General features: G+C 42.2%; 1 protein-coding gene across 1 annotated transcript; it reads left to right on the forward strand.

Annotated features, from left to right (window-relative positions):
* The first annotated feature begins 10,328 nt into the window (after nt 1–10,328).
* On the forward strand, nt 10,329–18,228 carry LOC110524844 (lamina-associated polypeptide 2). The gene is made up of 6 exons (XM_021604792.3): nt 10,329–11,099; nt 12,928–13,042; nt 14,886–15,044; nt 15,291–15,403; nt 15,588–15,691; nt 15,897–18,228. Exons 1-6 carry the CDS (start codon nt 10,869–10,871, stop codon nt 16,288–16,290), a joined length of 1,116 nt encoding a protein of 371 aa, XP_021460467.3. The 5' UTR covers nt 10,329–10,868; the 3' UTR covers nt 16,291–18,228.
* The last annotated feature ends 3,916 nt before the right edge of the window (nt 18,229–22,144 follow it).

Genomic DNA, 22,144 nt, shown 5'->3' on the forward strand with positions numbered 1-22,144 from the left:
AAAATAAACATTACTAAAGGTACATAACTAAAAAAGTATTGACCATTGTATCATATTTTAAAGTTGAAGTAATAATGAATTAAATATATACAGGAGAAGAAAACAAAAAAGAAGTGGGCCTTCACCCTCAACCTTCCATCCCATTCCCCCAACCCCACGCAGCCAACATGTCCCCACCCCCATTCTCAGAAACCATGTTTTCCCCCCTTCCCATCCCCCTAGCAACTAGGGTTGCTTGTTAGTCACCCCTCACCCCACTACTCTTGACCTGAGCCATATGGGTTTCCCTATGTTCTCTGAACTACACAGGGAATGGGGTGCCATCTGGGACGGACCCAAAAAGGGAAGACCACCAGCAGTCACCACCCGTCGGGCACTGGGCAGGAACTGGGGCTCATCTTTGTTGAACATGGCTCTGGTACCTGCTTGCTTAGTCATCTCCCACTGGGCAGCCTGGACTGCCGGAGACTATATTTAGCAACAAACTGAAAAACAAAAACCCTTCATTCTTAAAAAGTGTTCTGCTTAGTTTTCTATTGAGACGGGCGGGTTTAAGACTAGAGGGGGTGAGGTGAGACGTTGTGGGACTCTGCACTCTGCTGCTTGAGTGGTGATTTGATTTGCACACGGTGGTGGACTGGTGATGGTGTAGATGTTTTTTCTCGCAGCATTCACCTGTAAACACATGTTTATACTGCAGACAGTTGCCCTCTGGTGCAGCTCCTCTCCTAAGCATAGTTTCTCAGCTCTGATGGGATATTTAAAATTGAGTTTGGCCTGGGAGCTTGTTCCAATCCAAGGTGAGTAGGTAGCCTACCTACGTACACTACCTCATGGGTGATGGCTGGTGTGTTCTCTTCACTCACTGACATTAGTCTAAGTGCAGTGGTGTCAGTTAACTCACCACTGGCACCAGCAGCACCAGGACTGCTTAATGCCAGAAGTAGCGAGCTGTCGTTGAATTCTTAACCAGCAAGACATAGAGAAACAAACCCTTTATTCAGCAGAGGAGAGCGTAGAAAAAAAAGCGGATAACTTAGCAAGGTTACCACAAAGTGTACCTTAAATCCCACATAGGAAAAGGGAGGGATAAAAGAGATGGAGAGAGATGGAGGGTGGGGGAGCGAAGTGAACTTGCAATTACATTCCAAAAGTGGATAAAAAACAGTTGGGATGTTGCTGACTGTCATTTTTTTTCTTGCGTTCAAAATGCAGGCCGGGATATAAAACAAAGCCATGGTTGTCATGCTAAAGGATCCTGCTCCTGAAGAGGTGTCAAATTATTGTACCTCAGCTGGATACGTGGGTGTTGGAAGCCAGGGGGTGAGGACGGTGCCAAACCCAGTAGACTTTGGCACATCTGTCCCCTAACCGCTGGCACGGATGAACCTCGCTCGCTGTGAGGCTTCAGATCATCGATAGGCCTCTGGCAGATTGGCAACCATACACACTACTACAAGAAACCATGCAAACCATGCAATAATATGACTACCACGGACTCCCAACACTTAAGCTATCATGAGGAGGGTCATTGGACTGAGAAAAAAACAAGTAAACATGACAACAACACCTGTCAATTCCTGTCGTAGGCCTATCTCCACCCAATCCCATTATAACTGACACCAACACTGACATACACTTCTTCTATGGTACGAAGAGGTCAGCGCTAAACTAAAGAGGGGCATGTCCAAACAGTATAGAGATGGAACGCAAGGTTTCAGTTTTCAGGATTACATCAATAAAATAATAGCGAGGCAAAGTGCTAGGCTGTTTTACCAGAGCGTGTGTTTGCCTGCTTTTACACATTGCTTGAGCTTGAGACAGCTCTGAACTGAATGAAAGCTAATGGCTAGACTGGAGCTGTTCTGAGGAATACCTTTGAGTAAGCGAGCATTGTCTTAGTAGGGCCTACATTTGTATTAAGTACATTGTCAAAGTACATTGCACTAAGTACATTTAAAGTGTGTGACAAAACTGGCAAGACCATTGATGGCCTTGAGTGTAAACCCAGCGAAAAAAACTGTCAATTCTCTTTCTTTCACAATATGCTGAATTACAATTTGTTGTTTTGCTTAAAAAGCAGTAGTCTTGCTGTAGTCAAAAGCAACTGTTTCTCTCTGTAGTTCAACTTTCCATTACCAGAACACCAATATCGGACGATTTGTCTTTGTATTTATTTATATATTCATCTATATACAGTGGGGCAAAAAAGTATTTAGTCAGCCACCAATTGTGCAAGTTCTCCCACTTAAAAAGATGAGAGAGGCCTGTAATTTTCATCATAGGTACACTTCAACTATGACAGACAAAATTAGAAAAAAAATCCAGAAAATCACATTGTAGGATTTTTAATGAATTTATTTGCAAATTATGGTGGAAAATAGTATTTGGTCAATAACAAAAGTTTATCTCAATACTTTGTTATATACCCTTTGTTGGCAATGACAGAGGTCAAACGTTTTCTGTCTTCACAAGGTTTTCACACACTGTTGCTGGTATTTTGGCCCATTCCTCCATGCAGATCTCCTCTAGAGCAGTGATGTTTTGGGGCTGTTGCTGGGCAACACGGACTTTCAACTCCCTACAAAGATTTTCTTTCCTCTCCATCTATACATAGGCAAAGGTCCCCATTCATACAAGACAAGTCTCTTATTGTCAGCTATTGTAGATCCACTCTTCATGGCTTGATAAAACAATTGAGGATCAAGCTCGGACAGAAATTACAGTGAAATGCTAAAGCATTGAGGTGTTGGCATGTCCCTCGATCTGGCCCTATGTGACTGTTAGTGCTGTTGAAGGTTTCTGCTGGTTGATTTATTAGGTAAAGTTAACAGTACAGTGAGGCTCCAGACTCCAGAACGACGAGCGGCCTGCTCTGGTAGACAGGCTGCCGGCCCGGCAGACCTGGTTTCAAGTACTAGGTGAAATATTTGAATGTTTGCTGTTGCCTGCCTGCAGTGCCAGATGGACGAGGTTTACAGTTTTGACGCTATTCTATTGGTTCCATTGTGCCGGGAAAGCTCAATCAAGCATCGATAAAGTATTTGAAAGTATTTCAAATACTATTTGAACCCAGGGCTGCTGCTCCGGTGAAGGGCTGCTGTGCCAGGCCAATGAGCTCAGTGTCCAGACATCCAGGATGGAGAAAGGATGGAGAGAGAAAGGGAAACGGACAGAGCCAAAGGGCATGCCAGTGCCACCTGCACATCACAGCACAGGAGTCTTTTGAGAAAAGTCTCTGGCTCTTTGGTTCTTTGGCTTTTCCAGGCATCGCCGGGGCTGGGCGGTTGGTTGGGTAACGGTCTTCATTCCACCATGCAAGGCGGGCCGGTGGGTAGGACAGGGAAACTGAGCAGAAGCAGATCTGCTTGCCCTGCCTGACTGAGGTTCCTGGGCCAAGTTAAGCACGGAAATATTTATTTCCTGTTCATTCAAGAGTCTGGCAGTCACCTGTAGAGTTACCCTCTCTCTGTTCATCCTGATCCTGAGTTACCGGCCAGGCAGGCGGCCACCCGGTTTAACCGTGTCAGTCAGCCACAGGTTTAGGCTATGTACATGTATGGTCAACTGGGTTCGTGACTAGGTTAAACCATGTAGGTCAGCAATATTACTTTACGTTTGTTCATTGAAGGTTTAACAGGTTCAACTATATTTGTCTGAATGACCCTTGACCATTTTAATGCTATGTTGCTTACAAATATGATGTACAATTTCAATAAAATGTACAATGCTCAGTCTCCATTGAAATAGCTTCATAGCCCAGGACTAGGCATAATAGTTAACCAGGTAAGTCAGTTAAGAACAAATTGTTATTTTACAATGACGGACTACCCCGGCAAAACCCTCCCCTAACCCAGACAACGCTGGGCCAATTGTGCGCCACACCCTATGGGACTCCCTATCACAGCCGGTTGTCATACATCCCGGGATTGAACCAGGGTATGTGTTGACGCTTCTAGCACTGAGATGCAGTGCCTTAGACCGCTGTGCCACACAGGAGTCCCAAGTTGTTTCTACAACTTGATTGTAGTCCACCTGTGGTAAATGCAATTGATTGGACATGATTTGGAAAGGTACACACCTGTCTATATAAGGTCCCACCGTTGACAGTGCATGTCTCCAGGACAGGACTGTGTCGAGGCACAGATCCGGGGAAGGCTACCAAAAAAATTCTGCAGCATTGAAGGTCCCCAAATGGAAGAAGTTTGGAACCACATAGAATCTTCCTAGAACTGGCCAACCAGAAAAATAGAGCAGTCGGGGGAGAAGGGCCTTGGTCAGGGAGGTGACAGAGCTCCAGAGTTCCTCTGTGCAGATGGGAGAACCTTCCAGTAGGACAGCCATCTCTGCAGCACTCCACCAATCAGACCTTTATGGTAGAGTGGCCAGATGGAAGCCACTCCTCAGTAAAATGCGCATGACAGCCCGCTTGGAGTTTGCCAAAAGGCACCTAAAGCACTCAGACCATGAGAAACAAGATTCTCTGGTCTGATGAAACCAAGATACTGTGGAGATGTTTTTCAGAGGCAGGGATTGGGAGAATAGTCAGGATCGAGGGAAAGTTGAACAGATCAAAGTACAGAGATCCTTGATGAAAACCTGTTCCAGGGGGCTCAGGACCTCAGACTGTGGTGAAGGTTCACCTTCCAAAAGGACAACGAACCTAAGCACACAGCCAAGACAACGCAGCAGTGGCTTTGGGACAAGTCTCTGTCCTTGAGTGCCACAGCCAGAGCCCGGACTTGAACCCATCGAACATCTCTGGAGAGACCTTAAAATAGCAGTGAAGCGACGCTCCCCTTCTAACCTGACAAAGCTTGACATGATCTGCAGAGAAGAATGTGAGAAACTCCACAAATACAGGTGTGCCGAGCTTATAGTGTCATACCCAAGAAGACTCTAGGCTGTACTCGCTGCTAAAGGTGATTCAACAAAGTACTGAGTAAAGGGTCTGAAAACATATGTAAATGTGATATTTCAGTTTTCTATTTTTTATACATTTGCAAAAAATTCTAAAAAACTGTTTTTGCTTTATCATTATGGGGTAGGTTGTGTAGATTGATGAGGGGAACAAACTATTTAATCCGTTTTAGAATAAGTCTGTAACGTAACAAAATGTGGAAAAAGTCAAGGGGTCTGAATACTTTCCGAATGCACTGTATATAGTATATGTGTCCAGGAACAGTTACATTTTAGCAGACACTCTTATCCAGGGCGAGTTATAGGCAGGCACAAGTGCCTTGCTCAAGGGCACAACAACAGATTTTTCACCTAGTCTGCTCGGGGATTCGAACCAGCTACCATTTCTGTTCCTGGCTCTTAACCGCTAGGCTACTTGTCACCCTCGACAATATAGCCCCTAGAATTTCATTGAGAGCTCTTTAGTTATGGATACTATATCAGCTGTTGCCTAAACAAGGAATCGTTCACTTTGCAGGGTGGTTTTGTTGCCCGGAGAAAACCTTCCCTTAACTGTGCTGCAGATGTAGAGTTGCTGAGGGACGCTGAGAGGGTAAACGCCCTAAGCTTGTCTCAGAGAGCCAGGTCTGTGCTGGGGGACACAGGATGGATTTCTGCTTGTGCAGGGCTGCTGGGCTGGTGATTGTGTTTGGCGTGCAGCATAGTAGCTCTCCTGGCATGGGCTCTGCTTAGCTATGCACATAGTGCCCATGATCTCTTAAATTACAGCAAGTAGGATAAAAGATCTACGGGGTTGAAAGTTCTAACTCCTGTACTAACATCTACTGGGATGTTGGTTGTGATTCAGAGGTAGTTTCAGGGCCCATATTCAAAAAGTGTCTCTGAGTGTGTGCTGATCTAGGATCAGATCCCCTCTGTCCATGTAATCTTATTGATTATGATCTAAAAGGCAAAACTGATCCAATGTCAGCACTTTGAGACTTGTGAATATGTCCCTAGATCTTGAATATGTACAGTATTAAGGTTGTGTTGACCTTTAGTATTAATTAGATATGACTCTATTACATATTGGGTAGATGTTGGGTCAACATGAAGTTTTCCTCTAAATTACCTAAAATGCCATGAGTCGTCAGCAGCTTCGACAGGGATTTTAAAAACATATTTGTCATTCATTTTGAAGCGTGACAGTTCACCTCAAATTTGTCTGAACTGAAGCAGTCCAGGCAGTACGCACGGACATGGCTGTGTTTTCTGTGTTCGACAGCCAAACAAAATGGAAAAAAAACTCCAATAATAATAATGCAAATATATGGAGTACTTAGTTGTTATGGCACCAGTACGTGGAGAGCCAAATGGGCATCAACAGAGGGGCCAAGAGAAGGAGTCTCAGTTTCTCCTGCAGAGAGAAATGTCCACAACTAAGTGTTTTTGTCAACAGACAAAATATATACTGTGTGAGCGGACTGAGCTGCAGCACTACTGGATGGATGGACGGCTGGCTGACTGTTCATAGGCCAGGACACACAAATCTCCTCTTCAGCTCCTGTGAAACACAGAGCGCCTAGCACCCGCATCCTACCCTCCTTTACATCCCCCCACCTCTCCCTCCATTTGTCCCTCCCTCTGGAACAGGAAACGACAGAGGGGCTGATCTTAATTAGCTTGGCAGTTATGAATAACATCCTCAGTGGATTAAGGAGATTGTTGTTGTAGGTTTGTGCAGGGGGCAGTGAAACTGTCCAACCAACCAACCACCCAACGGTTCTGATTCAGTTATTGTATAATGGCACACACACACACACACACACACACACACACACACACACACTTTGACTGTGTATCCAGTGTCACGGAACTGTTGGAACTTTTTGAACCCACCCAGGCAGGATTAAGATCACACAAGGGGACTATTTAATCAAACCCGGGAACTGGGAGCTTTGGGATACTGAAAAACATGTTTGAAGTAAGTTTAGTAGACTACCTGTTGGTTACTCACATAATGAATTAACATTGTCTAAAGAATGTGGCCTCACACAATGTAATTTTGTTCACCTGTAAACTCAATTCCTCATGCAATCTACCTGGCTGTCTCCATGCATTGAACATATAAAACTGCTTTCATCATCAAGTTTAAGACCATTGAAATCTCACATCTTCAATCAATTTCACCAGTATTTATTTTGTTGTGTCAGTGGAATTTGATCAGACACATTCACTGGTTGGTAAAAGGTTGACTTTTCCTGCACTCCTCCCGCGGCGGCAGTTGGCTCGATTGGGATTCAGAAATGTTTCAAATCCAAGATAAACTGGAGTCTTGTGTTAAATGTTTTTCCAAATGATACAACATCTATTTTTAGAGGAACTTTGGATCTTCGAGTTGGGATTTCAGACCTCTGTGACTTCTACCAAGTCCCCACCCATCACGCTGTTTCATTCTTGATTATAGAATGTGTTACATTCTTGACTTTCTGCGTATGTGAATCTTATCTGGGCTATCTAGAAAAGACTACACAAGTCATATCACAAGGCTTATAATAATGTTATGCCTCTCTTTGACTGACTCCAAATGGCTTTGAGCCAGGACCATTATAAGATGATAACAACAGGTTATAAGGGGGTCATAAAAGCCCATGACAAGTCTTATGTATATACATAATGCATTATATCTAAAGGCTTTAAGTGGAATGTTACCAAACTGTCTATATACAGAAATATTTAGGCCACGGAGAGCCTAAACATCTCTTGTAGTTTGGTGCCAAACAAGTTCATTGACAAGGCTAAAAGGTGACAATCAAATGCTCTGCATGCTGAGATGAAGGTATTGTGTCTGAAAGCTGCCTGGAACATTATAATATTACATTTGTTTTGATCTAAGTGTGCAGAGACTCTTCTAGAATTTAATTGGGTTATGACATGTCTATTGAATTCTGTAGCTCAGTTGGTAGGGCATGGATAGTGGGTTCAATTCTTGGGACCACCCATACGTAAAATGTATGCATGCATGACTGTAAGTTGCTTTGGCTAAAAGCATCTGCCTAATGTCATATATTTAAGTGAGAAGTGCCCAAGACAAAGTCAAGGCAAACCATGCCAATGTATCCTCCTAACACAGGCTTCAAGGGCATTATCACTTCTACACATCTGGTTACTAAGAGTATTAAAATAATGATTTACATATTTTCATTAACTTAATTTTGTATCAATTTATTCACAGTATTTCATCCTTCCACAAGATATAGTCCCAACACAAATCTAGGGTTACTATCCAAGCCGGCTGGTCGTTCATTCTATCAGTTCGGTTGCCTGAGACACGACCCAGTCGTTAAGTCTTTTTGTTCTGTATCTATGGACGCGACCGAGTCGTTTGTTCTAAATGTTCTATTGTCATACTGGCTGGCAATGTTCTTATCCCTTGCTTGCTAGCAAGCCAACTACGGCTAACTTACAGTAACGTCAAACAGTGCAGCCAGAATAACAACAAAGTAGCTGCATTTGCATTTGTTTAAGCTGTTTTCTAGAGACATTTATTTGGATGCATCCATAACTATGAGCTAATGATGCATGATTTCACCCTAGCATAGAAAATGTGCTCTCTCGTCTGGACACTGTTATTCAGAGGAGTTGGCCAACAACACAGCTAACACAATCATTTCAAACTCAAGGTGTAAAGACTGCAAACTAGCTGCACTTCATTTGTTTTTTACCTGTTTTTTTTTTTTGTTATTGACATGTATTTGTATATATCCATAGAAATGATGCTGATTCATGACTTAGACTGGCTGAGAAAAGCTGCCTGCCTGTCTGTCATCCCAACTCCCGACCCCTCCCTACACGTTCATTGAATTTCAATACTGAAACAATGTTGCAAATGTCAGAGAGACAGACAGCAGTCTACGCTAACCTTGAGGTTTATACAGATCTCCGCTATTGAAAACCAATTGCTAGTCTAAAAGCTTTTTACACTGGAGATCAAGTTGATAAATTGTCTGGCTGGGCTGATGAAACAGTGGATTGTGCAGTGAGATGGAAGAGAATAAATAGGGATTTCAACATCATAGCTTTAGCCGGTGGTAACTTGTGGAATAGACACCGGCTGGAATGCGGTTTTAACCAATCAGCATCCAGGATTAGACTCACCTGTTGTATAATATATTATTTTTACAGTGTATATATTATTGACTCTATATAGAGGCCTAGTTCTGTAAGTTTCCAAAAGTTAATACCATTGCAAAATCTTTATCTAGCCTTGAGAGTTTATAAACATTGATCCAAAAATATATATATTATTAGCTATTCACACCGTTTCTGCATAGTACTGTAGGCCTGGTATTTCATTTTTACATTAACTCATTTTGAAAACATGTGATCGTTGATAATTGCAGTCTCCGCTTTGATCATCTTTCAGAGGGCACGACTGTTATGCTTGAGGCACTTACTATGATTCTTGGCCCGCCACATATTTTCTGTGTAAATGACATACAAAGAAAGCTTAAGAGGTGTTTCTCAAGGGCTCAAAAAAAATGTTCGCTTACACTCCATTGGCAAGTCGGCTATGGAAAACCTGAACTATAAACTTCAAGCACTGTATTCTGTGTGGTTTGAGGCTGAGGTCTGAGGTGGGCAGGGGATCCATTGCTTGGTTTCTGCTGCAGCGGCATCCCAGAAAGGCAAGGCAATGGCACCCTATTTCCTGTATAGTGTGCACTACTTTTGACCATAACCCATTTGGGACACAGACCAGGTCTAGTTGAAGGTCAGGTAGTAGGAGGCAACAATCTGGCACCTCAAACCCCTATCACTGTGGCAACATATAGGGTCCTCACCACCACAGAGTTTAAAAGCCTGTCATGCCCCAAGGACCAGCCAGACAGTGGTCAGAAATATATTTTTATGAACCTCCTCCTCTCTCTCTCGCTCAATCTCTCTCTCTCTCTCTAAAGAAATGGCTGCATACATTCTGCCTGGAAATGCAGCAGCCAGCAGATCACATTGGTCATGGACATTTCAGTGCGAGATAATGTCTGAAAAGAACCTTAGTGACCTCTTAACTTTATTTATAATGTATCCTTCAGAACGATCTGACCAGCTTGTACATAATGTTAATAATGTTCCAATGTACGCCTGTGTCAAACAATGTTTGAAATGTTTAATGTAACACTGTTTATAGTAACAGCTTTCCTTTGTCGCTTATGGTCTGTGAAATGTGAAGTGCTTAATGGCCTGCGCTCCACGAATACTTACAGGCGACCATATGGTGGATAACACTGCCATCTTCAGATGGGGGTGCAGTTTCATCAGTGTTATGACATTGAAAATGTACATTGGAAATGTAATTATAAAGAACTTTTAACTATGCCAATATCCATCTGGGCAGAAATCCAGAAATCCCGGACAGAATTCCAAATACTATATTTTGACTGTCGATTACGCCAACGGATGTTGCAGGCTCCACTGGGCTCTTTCTTTGTGGCGGGGTGCGTTTGTTTTTTTCAAGACTGACCAATCACCATCTAGTTTCTTGGGGTCTAACGTCCAATACCTCTCCTCTTTGTTGCCTGATATACAGACAGACAGCAACAACAAAAAAGGGTCCGGGTTTTTAGCTAATATCGTTCTTCAAATAGTTTGAATATGTATGTACTTGTTCGGTTTCAATATACCATCACAGTGCAGCTGTAGTTTAACCAAACAATCTCAGCCGGGACACGCGATGGAGAGTGAATATTTCTAAGATAAAAAATAATAATAAGTACGTTAAGTTGAATCGGATAGCTAGCTCATGATAGCTGAATAATCGTTGCTGGGCACCAGTCTTTTCGTTTACCGACACTTCCAACTCTGCACGTTCCTTTGTTGTTACGACCGAGCTTGCTAACTGCTCAATTTAAGAATTTACCTAGCTAATTTACACCCGCATACTGTTTTTATCTACGAGAAAGGAAACGGACATGGCGGAATTTCTCGAAAATCCGTCAGTTCTCACGAAGGATAAACTCAAAAGTGAGCTCACGGCCAACAATGTGCCGCTTCCCGTCTCCGAGCAGAAGAAACATGTATATGTTCAATTGTACTTGAAGAACTTGACCGTTCTGAACCAGAAAAGTCCACTTACAGACATGTTCTCCAGTGATGAAGAACTACCTACCCCTATAGTCTCCAACAAGAGTCTTTCTGGAAGAGTAAGTTATGAATATGTTATTATTGGTCATTACAGTGCTATGAATTGATTTTGTAACGCATGAAATTACTAGGTACCTGTGTTAAATGATTGTTGCCTTTCCATTAGCCCATTAATCTGACCGAGAGCAACCTTTCCATATAGCGTGAATGTTATTCATTTAAATATCCCCCTTCCTGTTTCTTTCCCTCTTAAAACGTCTTAAGGATCTGACCCTTTTTTCCAATTTTTGCCTAAAAGGACATACCAACATCTGAGCCTGTAGCTCAGGACCTGAAGCAAGGATATGCATATTCTTGATACCATTAGAAAGGAAACACTTTGAAGTTTGTGGAAATGTGAAATTAATGTCGGAGAATATAACACATTAGATCATCTTTGACATGCAAGAGAAAAGCCATAATGTATTATTCCAGCCCAGGCGCAATTTAGATTTTGGGCACTAGATGGTAGCAGTGTATGTGCAAAGTTTTAGACTGATCTAATGAACCATTGCATCTCTGTTCAAAATGTTGTATCAAGACTGCCCAAATGTGCCTAATTGGTTTATTAATATATTTTCAAGTTCATAATTGTGCACTCTCCTCAAACAATAGCTTGGTATTATATCACTGTAATAGCTACTGTAAATTGGACAGTGCGGTTAGATTAACAAGAATTTAAGCATTCTGCCCATATCAGATATGTCTATGTCCTGGTTTTGTTTTTGTTACTTACAACCTCATGCTAATCACATTTGCCTACGTTAGCTCAACCGTCCCGTGGGGGGGACACCATTCCCATAGAGGCCTCTTAAACCATATTCACACGGGACTAGTATTATGAGAGAACGTTGGTTATTATGTTATTATTACTCCAGAATGTCTTTTATTCCAGAGAACCTTTCGGACGGGATTAGTTTTTTTCCAAACTGTCCCCTGGAATTCTTACTTTAAAAAATATATATATAAATTGACAGTTATGATGGAAGCCTACAGGGATTTATTCTAGGCATGAAGATATTTCAACATGTCCAGCTGATAGTGCCACACTGATAACTCGAGCTTGGTTTCTAAACCATACCAACACATCTTTGGTATAGTGTCATAATAATCAATACGCAGTACGTCCTAAATGCCTCCCAGCCTTTGGATGTGAGCTAAACAGTTAATTCGAGATGCGTTTTAAGGCCATGGATGAGAAAGTTAACTTCTCATTTCCAAATGTTTAGATCAGTTTTGTGCTGCTTTGCGATGTATTAGCAGCAAGGGTTGCATTAAATAAGCACAATATTTTTTACTGATTCATTTGGCTATATACAATTCATACGCACGAAATGTAAACAAAAGCATTCACTGTGAAAGTTGGTGCATGTAGGCCATTCATATATAGCCTATAGGCAGCACTTCTTTCGATTTATCGAATCAGTTATTCTTTTCTTGCTCAAACTGTGATTAACACCTGTCAAACACAGACATTTCTCTCATAAAACAGGGATGTCGATTTGCACTGGACTAGTATTTTCAGAGGACCTTGGACTTTGCCAAAAAACACTAGGTTATTCTGGCTGGAATTATTACTCTCCTGCCATGTAAAAACGACTGAGATGGCAGATTCGGGCGGGACTAAAATTACAGATGTGGTGTTTTGTGCTCGTGCACATAATTACATTACCAGACCTCCCCCAGTAAAACGAATCCCGTCTGAATAGGGCTTTACTTACTGGTTCTCTAATGTCTGTGTTCTTTGTAGATCATCTTAGTTAAAACAGAGATAGGTTCATCTTCAGTCTCTAGATAAGCTTTTTACCCAGGTCTATGAATTGACACCCATAATCCATCCATCCACAGAAAGCCACCAGGACTGACAAGCCTCGGTCAGAAGAAGTGAAAGTGACAGACCTTACAGATGCAGGCTTAAAACATGAGCTGTTGAAGCATGGAGTCAATGTTGGACCCATAGTTGGTGAGTCTTCCTTATGTTTTACTCAGGGTGTGTCTTAAAATGGCGTCCTCTCCTTTCCTTGCTCCGCCACTTCATCTGCATTGATCTGAGAAGATAAGCTTTCCTCTCATCAGTTCTTGTACATCTGTGCAGATGATGTGAATGAGACAAGGAGAGGAAGCCACTTTATTTTCACCACCGATACCGATTATTTGAGGACCAAAAAAAGCCGATACCGATTAATCGGCCGGTTTAAAAAATAAAATAACAAATAAAAAAAATAAAAATGTTTTATTTGTAATAATGACAATTACAACAATACTGAATGAACACTTATTTTAACTTAATATAATACATCAATAAAAATCAATTTAGCCTCAAATAAATAATGAAACATGTTCAATTTGGTTTAAATAATGCAAAAACAAAGTGTTGGAGAAGTAAAAGTGCAATATGTGCCATGTAAAAAAGCTAACGTTTCAGTTCCTTGCTCAGAACATGAGAACATATGAAAGTTGGTGGTTCCTTTTAACATGAGACTTCAATATTCCCAGGTAAGAGGTTTTAGGTTGCAGTTAATATAGTATTTATAGGACTATTTCTCTCTATACCATTTGTATTTAATTGACCTTTGACTATTGGATGTTCTAATAGGCACTTTAATATTGCCAGTGTAACAGTATAGCTTCCGTCCCTCTCCTCACTCCTCCCTGGGCTCGAACCAGGAACACATCAACAACAGCCACACTTGAAGCAGCGTTACCCATCGCTCCACAAAAGCTGCGGCCCTTGCAGAGCAAGGGGAATAACTACTCCAAGTCTCAGAGCGAGTGACGTTTGAAACGCTATTGGCGCGCACCCCGCTAACTAGCTAGCCATTTCACATCGGTCACACCAGCCATTAGGCTGATAGGCTTGAAGTCATAAACAGCGCTATGCTTGCGAAGAGCTGCTGGCAAAACACACGAAAGTGCTGTTTGAATGAATGCTTACGAGCCTGCTGCTGCCTACCATCGCTCAGTCAGACTGCTCTATCAAATATCAAATCATAGACTTAATTATAACATAATAAAACACAGAAATACGAGCCTTTGGTCATTAATATGGTCAAATCCGGAAACTATCATTTCGAAAACAAAACGTTTATTCTTTCAGTGAAATACGGAACCGTTCCGTATGTTATCTAACGGGTGGCATCCCTAAGTCTAAATATTCTTGTTACATTGTACAACCTTCAATGTTATGTCATAATCAGTCGTGCAACGATTGTGCTTTTTTTGCAAATGCGCTTTTGTTAAATCATCCCCCAGCGTTGCATCGATTATATGCAACGCAGGACACGCTAGATAAACTAGTAATATCATCAACCATGTGTAGTTAACTAGTGATTAACTAGTGATTATGATTGATTGATTGTTTTTTATAAGATAAGTTTAATGCTAGCTAGCAACTTACCTTGGCTTCAACTGCATTCGCGTAACAGGCAGGCTCCTCGTGGAGTGCGAGGAGAGGCAGGTGGTTAGAGCGTTGGACTAGTTAACTGTAAGGTTGAAAGATTGAATCCCAGAGCTGACAAGGTAAAAATCTGTCGTTCTGCCCCAGAACAAGGCAGTTGTTCCTAGGCCGTCATTGAAAATAAGAATGTGTTCTTAACTAACTTGCCTAGTTAAATAAAGGTGTAAAAAAAAGAAGCAAAATCGGCATCCAAAATTACTGATTTCCGATTGTTATGAAAACTTGAAATCGGCCTTAATTAATCGGTCAACCTCCAATTGAGATGCACCAACAGACTGAAACAGTCAGTGAGAGATCCTTGACTAAATGTAACCCCCTTCACTTCTAACTTGTTTCCCCTTGTCTTCAGGCTGCACTCGCATTCTTTATGAGAAGAAGCAACTGGATACACCTGCCCCTGAGGCCCCTAGCCTATCCGAGACTGCCACTGTTACCGCTGCAGCAGTCAAGGCAGACGGCAACCAGAACGGCAACACACTCTCTGACCAGTACAGTGACAAGGAGGAAGGTGAGATGAGATATTATAACTGCACAAGAACCTGCACCATTAATTAAGCAGCACACTTATTCAGCGCATGTGACTAATACATTTTGATTTGATTTAATTAAGGGTTGGTTTCAATTTCAATTCAGGAAGTAGGCCTAAACTGAAAAGCAATGGGGAAATTGGAATTTCAGAAATGGAATGGATCCTTTTTTACTCCGTTTAGATGCCTTGATTCTCGCTGACTTGTGTTCGCTTTACCTCTGTCAGATGAGATTACAGCTGCTCCTGAACCAGAGCCAGCTGCTGTTGTGGAGAAGTCTGTGATGAGCAGAGGGAAGACTCCTGTCACCATCAGGACCAGCAGCAGACGGAGCAACAAGGTAAGCCTTTAAGTTCAAGTTGATTTAAGTAAATACAATGCAAAGTCACACTCACCAGAGCTCTCACATTAAAACAGCATTCATCTTCAACAGCAAGACAGTTCAGCACATATGTAAATAATCTTATCTTGCACCCATAAACCTCAACCTCTCAATCATCTGTTGTCATTATCAATGTTCACAGGTGGTGGATGAGAGTCTAGCAACTGGTGACCAGACCCCTAAAAAGACGGGGAAGAATGTTGAGGAGATTCTCGCTAATGAGATCCTTTCACCCATAGGCATCAGGTAAGACCTTTTTAGGCCCTAACAGTATGTGGAACCTTTCACTTTTGGTCAAACTAAGACAGATCCCATCTCCTGATCTTTTTTTTACATGTATGGCTCCAAGAACACAGGGGCACTTACCAGTAAAATCTTTACAGCAGTTGTTAAACATGACTTGTCAGAAATTACTTTGTCACATTATCCTCTAATCCTCCTCTCTCCCCAGCGCCACATGCAGGAGATCGATCCATGGTGCGGCTGGCCGACCGGTGAAACCCAGCAACTATTGGCTGAACAAGTCTCTCCTGGAGCGCTCCATCTACACAGAGTCTCACTCTGAGTGCAGCTCCCTGGGCTCAGAACGGGCCAGGCCAGGATTCCTCTCTGTCCTACTAAAGCTCATGGTGCTCATCACTGTAGCCGGTTCCATCTACTTCGTCATCCAGCACCTTGATGCAGATCAGGTCCAGTCCGTCAAGGGTTTGATAAACGACGCCAAGGTTCACCTGTATAGCACGGTTGATAAGGTGGTAAATGCCGTGGTCGATAATGTGATTGTGCCTCTGGGCATGGGGGCCAGCAGCAGCCAAAGTGCAGGAGCTGAGGGTGGAGGCAAGTAAGCAATACACCTACTCCACCCTGCTCTCTTTTATTATAATTCTTTCTACTATTTTACCAGGCTGTCCAATAGAGGTCAAAGACCCCCTTCATCTGGTCACCAACTCCATCTTCATCTATTTATACATGGTTGACCATCTTGGAGGACTGACTGACATTTAATCTGGCTGGTAGACTGTCTCACCCTGTCCCTTCCTTGTTCACTTCTCCTCGTCCCCGCTAAGGAGAGAAAGGAAGGGCATTCAACCTAACCAACACCAGCTTCTTGTAAAACAAACCAGCACTGTCTTGTCATGACAGTCTGAATAGACTAGTTTTTATTAAGTTGTTTTTAATCATAGTGTGAAGTGCATTTTGTGCATTCTTTGTGTGTATTTTTCACTTATGTGTGTAGATAGAACTCCCATGTGATATTGCGAGGACAGGTCACATGCATGGTTGTAGTTTTTGAAGGACATGGTTGTAGTTTTCGGGGTGTCTGTTGTGCCAGGCACACTGTTAGAACTTGCATAGTGCCAGGGTTGAGGTCAATTCCATTTCAATTCCAGTCAATTCAGAAAGTAGACTAAATTCCAAAGGTTCCTCATAAAAAACTTTGGAGAGAATTAGAATTGGAGTGCACTTCCTGAATTGAAATGGAACTGACCCCAACCCTGCTACTGATTACGGAAATATCTACAAGTATTTCTGTATGGATTTTGAATATACACTGTAGTATTAATAATAGAGATATGTAGAATAATGTTTTTAAACTATGAATTGAATGGTGCTCAGGTCTATTCTAATTTGCTCTAAGTTAATTGGATCACTGCTGCGAGGAGTCATAATACTGTCCAATAGTGTTAAATAAGGTTTTGTCACTGAATGAGGAGAAGCCCTTTTTCACGCTATAAACTATGAGTTTGATTGCTAAAACTATTAGTTGTCTTTAAACTGCTTGTGTAGAGCCATCAGTACATTGAAAAGCTGTTGGGGAGATGAACTGCAGTAAGTAAGCCTGGTCCCAGATCTGTATGTGCTATCTTGCCAACTCTCTTGGTCATTGTCAGGAGGAGTTGGCAAGACAGCAAAAGCAGATTTAGGACCTGTCTAACAGTAAGTGGTCTGGTAGTTGAATGGCTCATCAGTCTGTGATGACCAAATCCCAGTATAGCTTTGTGTTTCATCTTTAGTGCTTTGTTGCTCTGAAGATTCAAGATCCTTCAGTCCTATCTAAAGGGCATGCTCACCGTAGCAAAAAGTTTTGAAACAGGAAAACACAAGTGGGTAGTCCTTATTGGACAAATATTCTCTGATTCTGTGTTTTTTTCCATGTGGTGCCGAATGAACACGACCTAGGACTGGCTGTCTTTATATTTAGTGCATCCACACAGCCCTTCTTAATGGTTCCATACATACTGCTACGGATCTTGGAAGAATTCTATTTTTGCTAAATAAAGTTGAGCAAGTAAATGGCTCATGATCCTATTCTAATTTTAATGAGTCAAAAACTCAAATAGAGTTTGCCTCTTGTATACTTCATCTTGATAGCAGAGGTAATAATGACAAAAGTGATAGCCACTTAACTTATGTTGACCAGTTACTGACATTCACTTGTAAAGAAGTTGACATGTTCGTCCACACTGTTTGAAGAAAAAACTGTTATTTATTTTGTTCCGTATTTTTCAAATGTGAATTGTGAACTTTTTTATTATTTTATTGTAGGAAAATAAAGTACCATAGGTGAAAGTAGGATGTCGCTTTTTTTTAAAGTGCTATCCTAAATCTGAACCTCTTTGTTTACTTGTTACACAAGTGAATATATTAAAGATTAAATGTTTTTGACTTTGATCAAGCAGCTAGCTTCCCAAGCAAGGATGAAAGTATATTGTGGGGTTAAGGTTTTTTTATCTGTTTTTATTTCTAATAGATAATATCATTAAATAAATGTGGTAAGTCAATTCTCTCCACATGGTTTTCTTTAATGAGGAGATTCCATACTCTTGGTCATCTGAGAAAAGAAGACAGCTACTGTGCTATCTGTTGATGACGATATTTAGAACCCTTCTCTCAACATGAAGACTTGTGTTGGCTCTCTGCGGTAATGCCTAGGATTTAGTTCAGCTGGTGAACAGTATTGTGGTGCGCACTGTGCAGACACCCACAGTCAAACCCAGTTGGTCGCATGCTTAAAAACATCTCTGAATGCTCGTTTGAGAACATTTCAACAGAATTTGAAGACAGGCATGCAGAGTGAGATAAGCATCCAACTGAAAGGTGAAAGAAGAGTATGCCAAAGGGATGTCACACTCGCTCTTAACTTAGACTTTGAACAAGCCAACTAGTTACGCTGGCAACAACAGCCAGGCACTGATTACAATTTTCATAAGAAAGGTATGCTTACTTCGATGGGCGAGGGAGAGAACTTACAATATTCTTCAACATCTGGACGTCACAGTGACTAGCGTTATTATCTTTTTCATTTAGGTTTTGTACACCAGCTTCAAACAGCTGAAACAACAATATTGTTGGTTATGGAAAATAGATTTCACAGCTGTTTCGATGGTGTATACTAGCTTATTTTGTCACAAACTGCAATTAGTCAAAACTATTAGCTAACTCGGCTACACATTCCTCTCTAATGTCAATATGCCTTGTCTTCTGCTGTTTCGGTTAGTTGTTGTTTTATCTCACTGTAGAGCCTCCAGTCCCGCTCAACATGCCTTAGATAGCTATTTTGTCACAAACCCCACACATGGGGAAACCTCACCTGACTTAGCTGGTGGCTCCAGAGATGCAAGCTCTATCATCGTCACTCAATGCCTAGGTTTACCCCCACTGTACTCACATCCTACCATACCCTTGTCTGTACATTATGCCCTGAATCTGTTCTACCACGCCCAGAAATCTCCTTTTATTCTCTGTTCCGAATGCACTAGACGACCAGTTCGTATAGCCTTTAGCCGTACCCTTATCCTACTCCTCCTCTGTTCCACTGGTGATGTAGAAGTTAACCCAGGCCCTGTAGCCCCCAGCATCACACCTATTCCCCAGGTGCTTTCATTTATTGACTTTTGTAACCGTTAAAGCCTTAGTTTCATGCATGTTAACATCAGAAGCCTCCTCCCTAAGTTTGTTTTATTCACTGCTTTAGCTCAGTCCGCCAACTCTGATGTCCTAGCCGTGTCTGAATCCTGGCTTAAGAAGGCCACCAAAAATTCAGAAATTTCCATCCCCAACTACATTTTCCATCAAGATAGAACTACCAAAGGGGGCGGAGTTAGCCTGCAGAGTTCTGTCATACTATCCAGGTCTGTGCCCAAATAATTCAAGCTTCTACTTTTAAAAATCCACCTTTCCAGAAATAACTCTCTCACTGTTGCTGCTTGTTATAAACCCCCCTCAGCCCCCACCTGTGCCCTGGACACCATATGTGAATTGATTGCCCCCCATCTATCTTCAGAGTTCATTTTGTTAGGTGACCTAAACTGGGATATGTTTAGCACCTCGGCCGTCCTACAATCTAAGATAGAGGCCCTCAATCTCACACAAATGATCAAGGAACCTACCAGGTACAACCCTAAATCTGTAAACATGGGGCACCCTCATAGATATCATCCAGACCAACTTGCCCTCTAAATACACCTCCGCTGTCTTCAACCAGGATCTCAGCGATCATTGCTTGTGTCTGTAATGGGCCTGTGGTAAAACGACCACTCCTCATCACTGTCAAACGCACCCTAAAGCACTTCAGCGAACAGGCCTTTCTAATCGACCTGGCCCGGGTATCCTGGAATGATATTGACCTCATCCCGTCAGTAGAGGATGCCTGGTTGTTCTTTAAAAGTGCTTTCCAGGGGCCTCCCGGGTGGCGCAGTGGTCTAAGGCACTGCATTGCAGTGCTGGGCAAGTGGGAACGACACTGTGCCCGGGCGTTGTGCTGCCGGCTTGCCATGCATGCTCCCCTCTCCCCATTGATTTAGTAGACTGCTGCAGCATTCAAAACAACTGGGAACTCGGAAATCTCCGACTTCAGAGCGTTCATAACAACTGGGAACTCGGAAATCTCCGACTTCAGAGCGTTCAAAACAACTGGGAACTCAGAAAAAACGGGCTCCCATTGGGAAAAATCGATTGGAACGGTCATCCAACTTGGGAACTTGGGCTTCTTTCTAGAGTTCTGACTTTCCAACCTGAAGATCACTGACGTCATGATTTAATCTTATATTTTTATAATCTTACCTAGATATCTCTTACCATTAAAATTCTCTTACTTTAACCTAAAAAAGTATTGAAACAAGTCAGAATATTTTTTTAACAATACAAACTGCATTTTCTGGGTAAGGTAAATCAACTGAAAATAAGTAAATGCACATTCTTAGTCAGGGGGATCAACTCGAAAACATATTATTTTTTTTATTTCACCTTTATTTAACCAGGTAGGCAAGTTGAGAACAAGTTCTCATTTACAATTGCGACCTGGCCAAGATAAAGCAAAGCAGTTCGACACATACAACGACACAGAGTTACACATGGAGTAAAACATACATATAGTCAATAATACAGTATAAACAAGTCTATATACAATGTGAGCAAATGAGGTGAGATAAGGGAGGTAAAGGCAAAAAAAAGGCCATGGTGGCAAAGTAAATACAATATAGCAAGTAAAACACTGGAATGGTAGATTTGCAATGGAAGAATGTGCTAAGTAGAAATAAAAATAATGGGGTGCAAAGGAGCAAAATTAATTAATTAATTAAATACAGTAGGGAAAGAGGTAGTTGTTTGGGCTAAATTATAGGTGGGCTATGTACAGGTGCAGTAATCTGTGAGCTGCTCTGACAGTTGGTGCTTAAAGCTAGTGAGGGAAATAAGTGTTTCCAGTTTCAGAGATTTTGTAGTTCGTTCCAGTCATTGGCAGCAGAGAACTGGAAGGAGAGGCGGCCAAAGAAAGAATTGGTTTTGGGGGTGACTATAGAGATATACCTGCTGGAGCGTGTGCTACAGGTGGGAGATGCTATGGTGACCAGCGAGCTGAGATAAGGGGCGACTTTACCTAGCAGGATCTTGTAGATGACATGGAGCCAGTGGGTTTGGCGACGAGTATGAAGCGAGGGCCAGCCAACGAGAGCGTACAGGTCGCAATGGTGGGTAGTATATGGGGCTTTGGTGACAAAATGGATTGCACTGTGATAGACTGCATCCAATTTGTTGAGTAGGGTATTGGAGGCTATTTTGTAAATGACATCGCCAAAGTCGAGGATTGGTAGGATGGTCAGTTTTACAAGGGTATGTTTGGCAGCATGAGTGAGTGATGCTTTGTTGCGAAATAGGAAGCCAATTCTAGATTTAACTTTGGATTGGAGATGTTTGATATGGGTCTGGAAGGAGAGTTTACAGTCTAACCAGACACCTAAGTATTTGTAGTTGTCCACGTATTCTAAGTCAGAGCCGTCCAGAGTAGTGATGTTGGACAGGCGGGTAGGTGCAGGTAGCGATCGGTTGAAGTAGTTAGAAGTAGTTAGTTTTACTTGTACGGAAGGAGAGTTGTATGGCATTGAAGCTTGCCTGGAGGGTTGTTAACACAGTGTCCAAAGAAGGGCCAGAAGTATACAGAATGGTGTCGTCTGCGTAGAGGTGGATCAGAGACTCACCAGCAGCAAGAGCGACCTCATTGATGTATACAGAGAAGAGAGTCGGTCCAAGAATTGAACCCTGTGGCACCCCCATAGAGACTGCCAGAGGTCCGGACAGCAGACCCTCCGATTTGACACACTGAACTCTATCAGAGAAGTAGTTGGTGAACCAGGCGAGGCAATCATTTGAGAAACCAAGCCTGTCGAGTCTGCCGATGAGGATGTGGTGATTGACAGAGTC

The sequence above is a fragment of the Oncorhynchus mykiss genome, chromosome 1 (assembly GCF_057628025.1).
Source record: "Oncorhynchus mykiss isolate SJ-2025 chromosome 1, ASM5762802v1, whole genome shotgun sequence".
Lineage (NCBI taxonomy): Eukaryota > Metazoa > Chordata > Actinopteri > Salmoniformes > Salmonidae > Oncorhynchus > Oncorhynchus mykiss.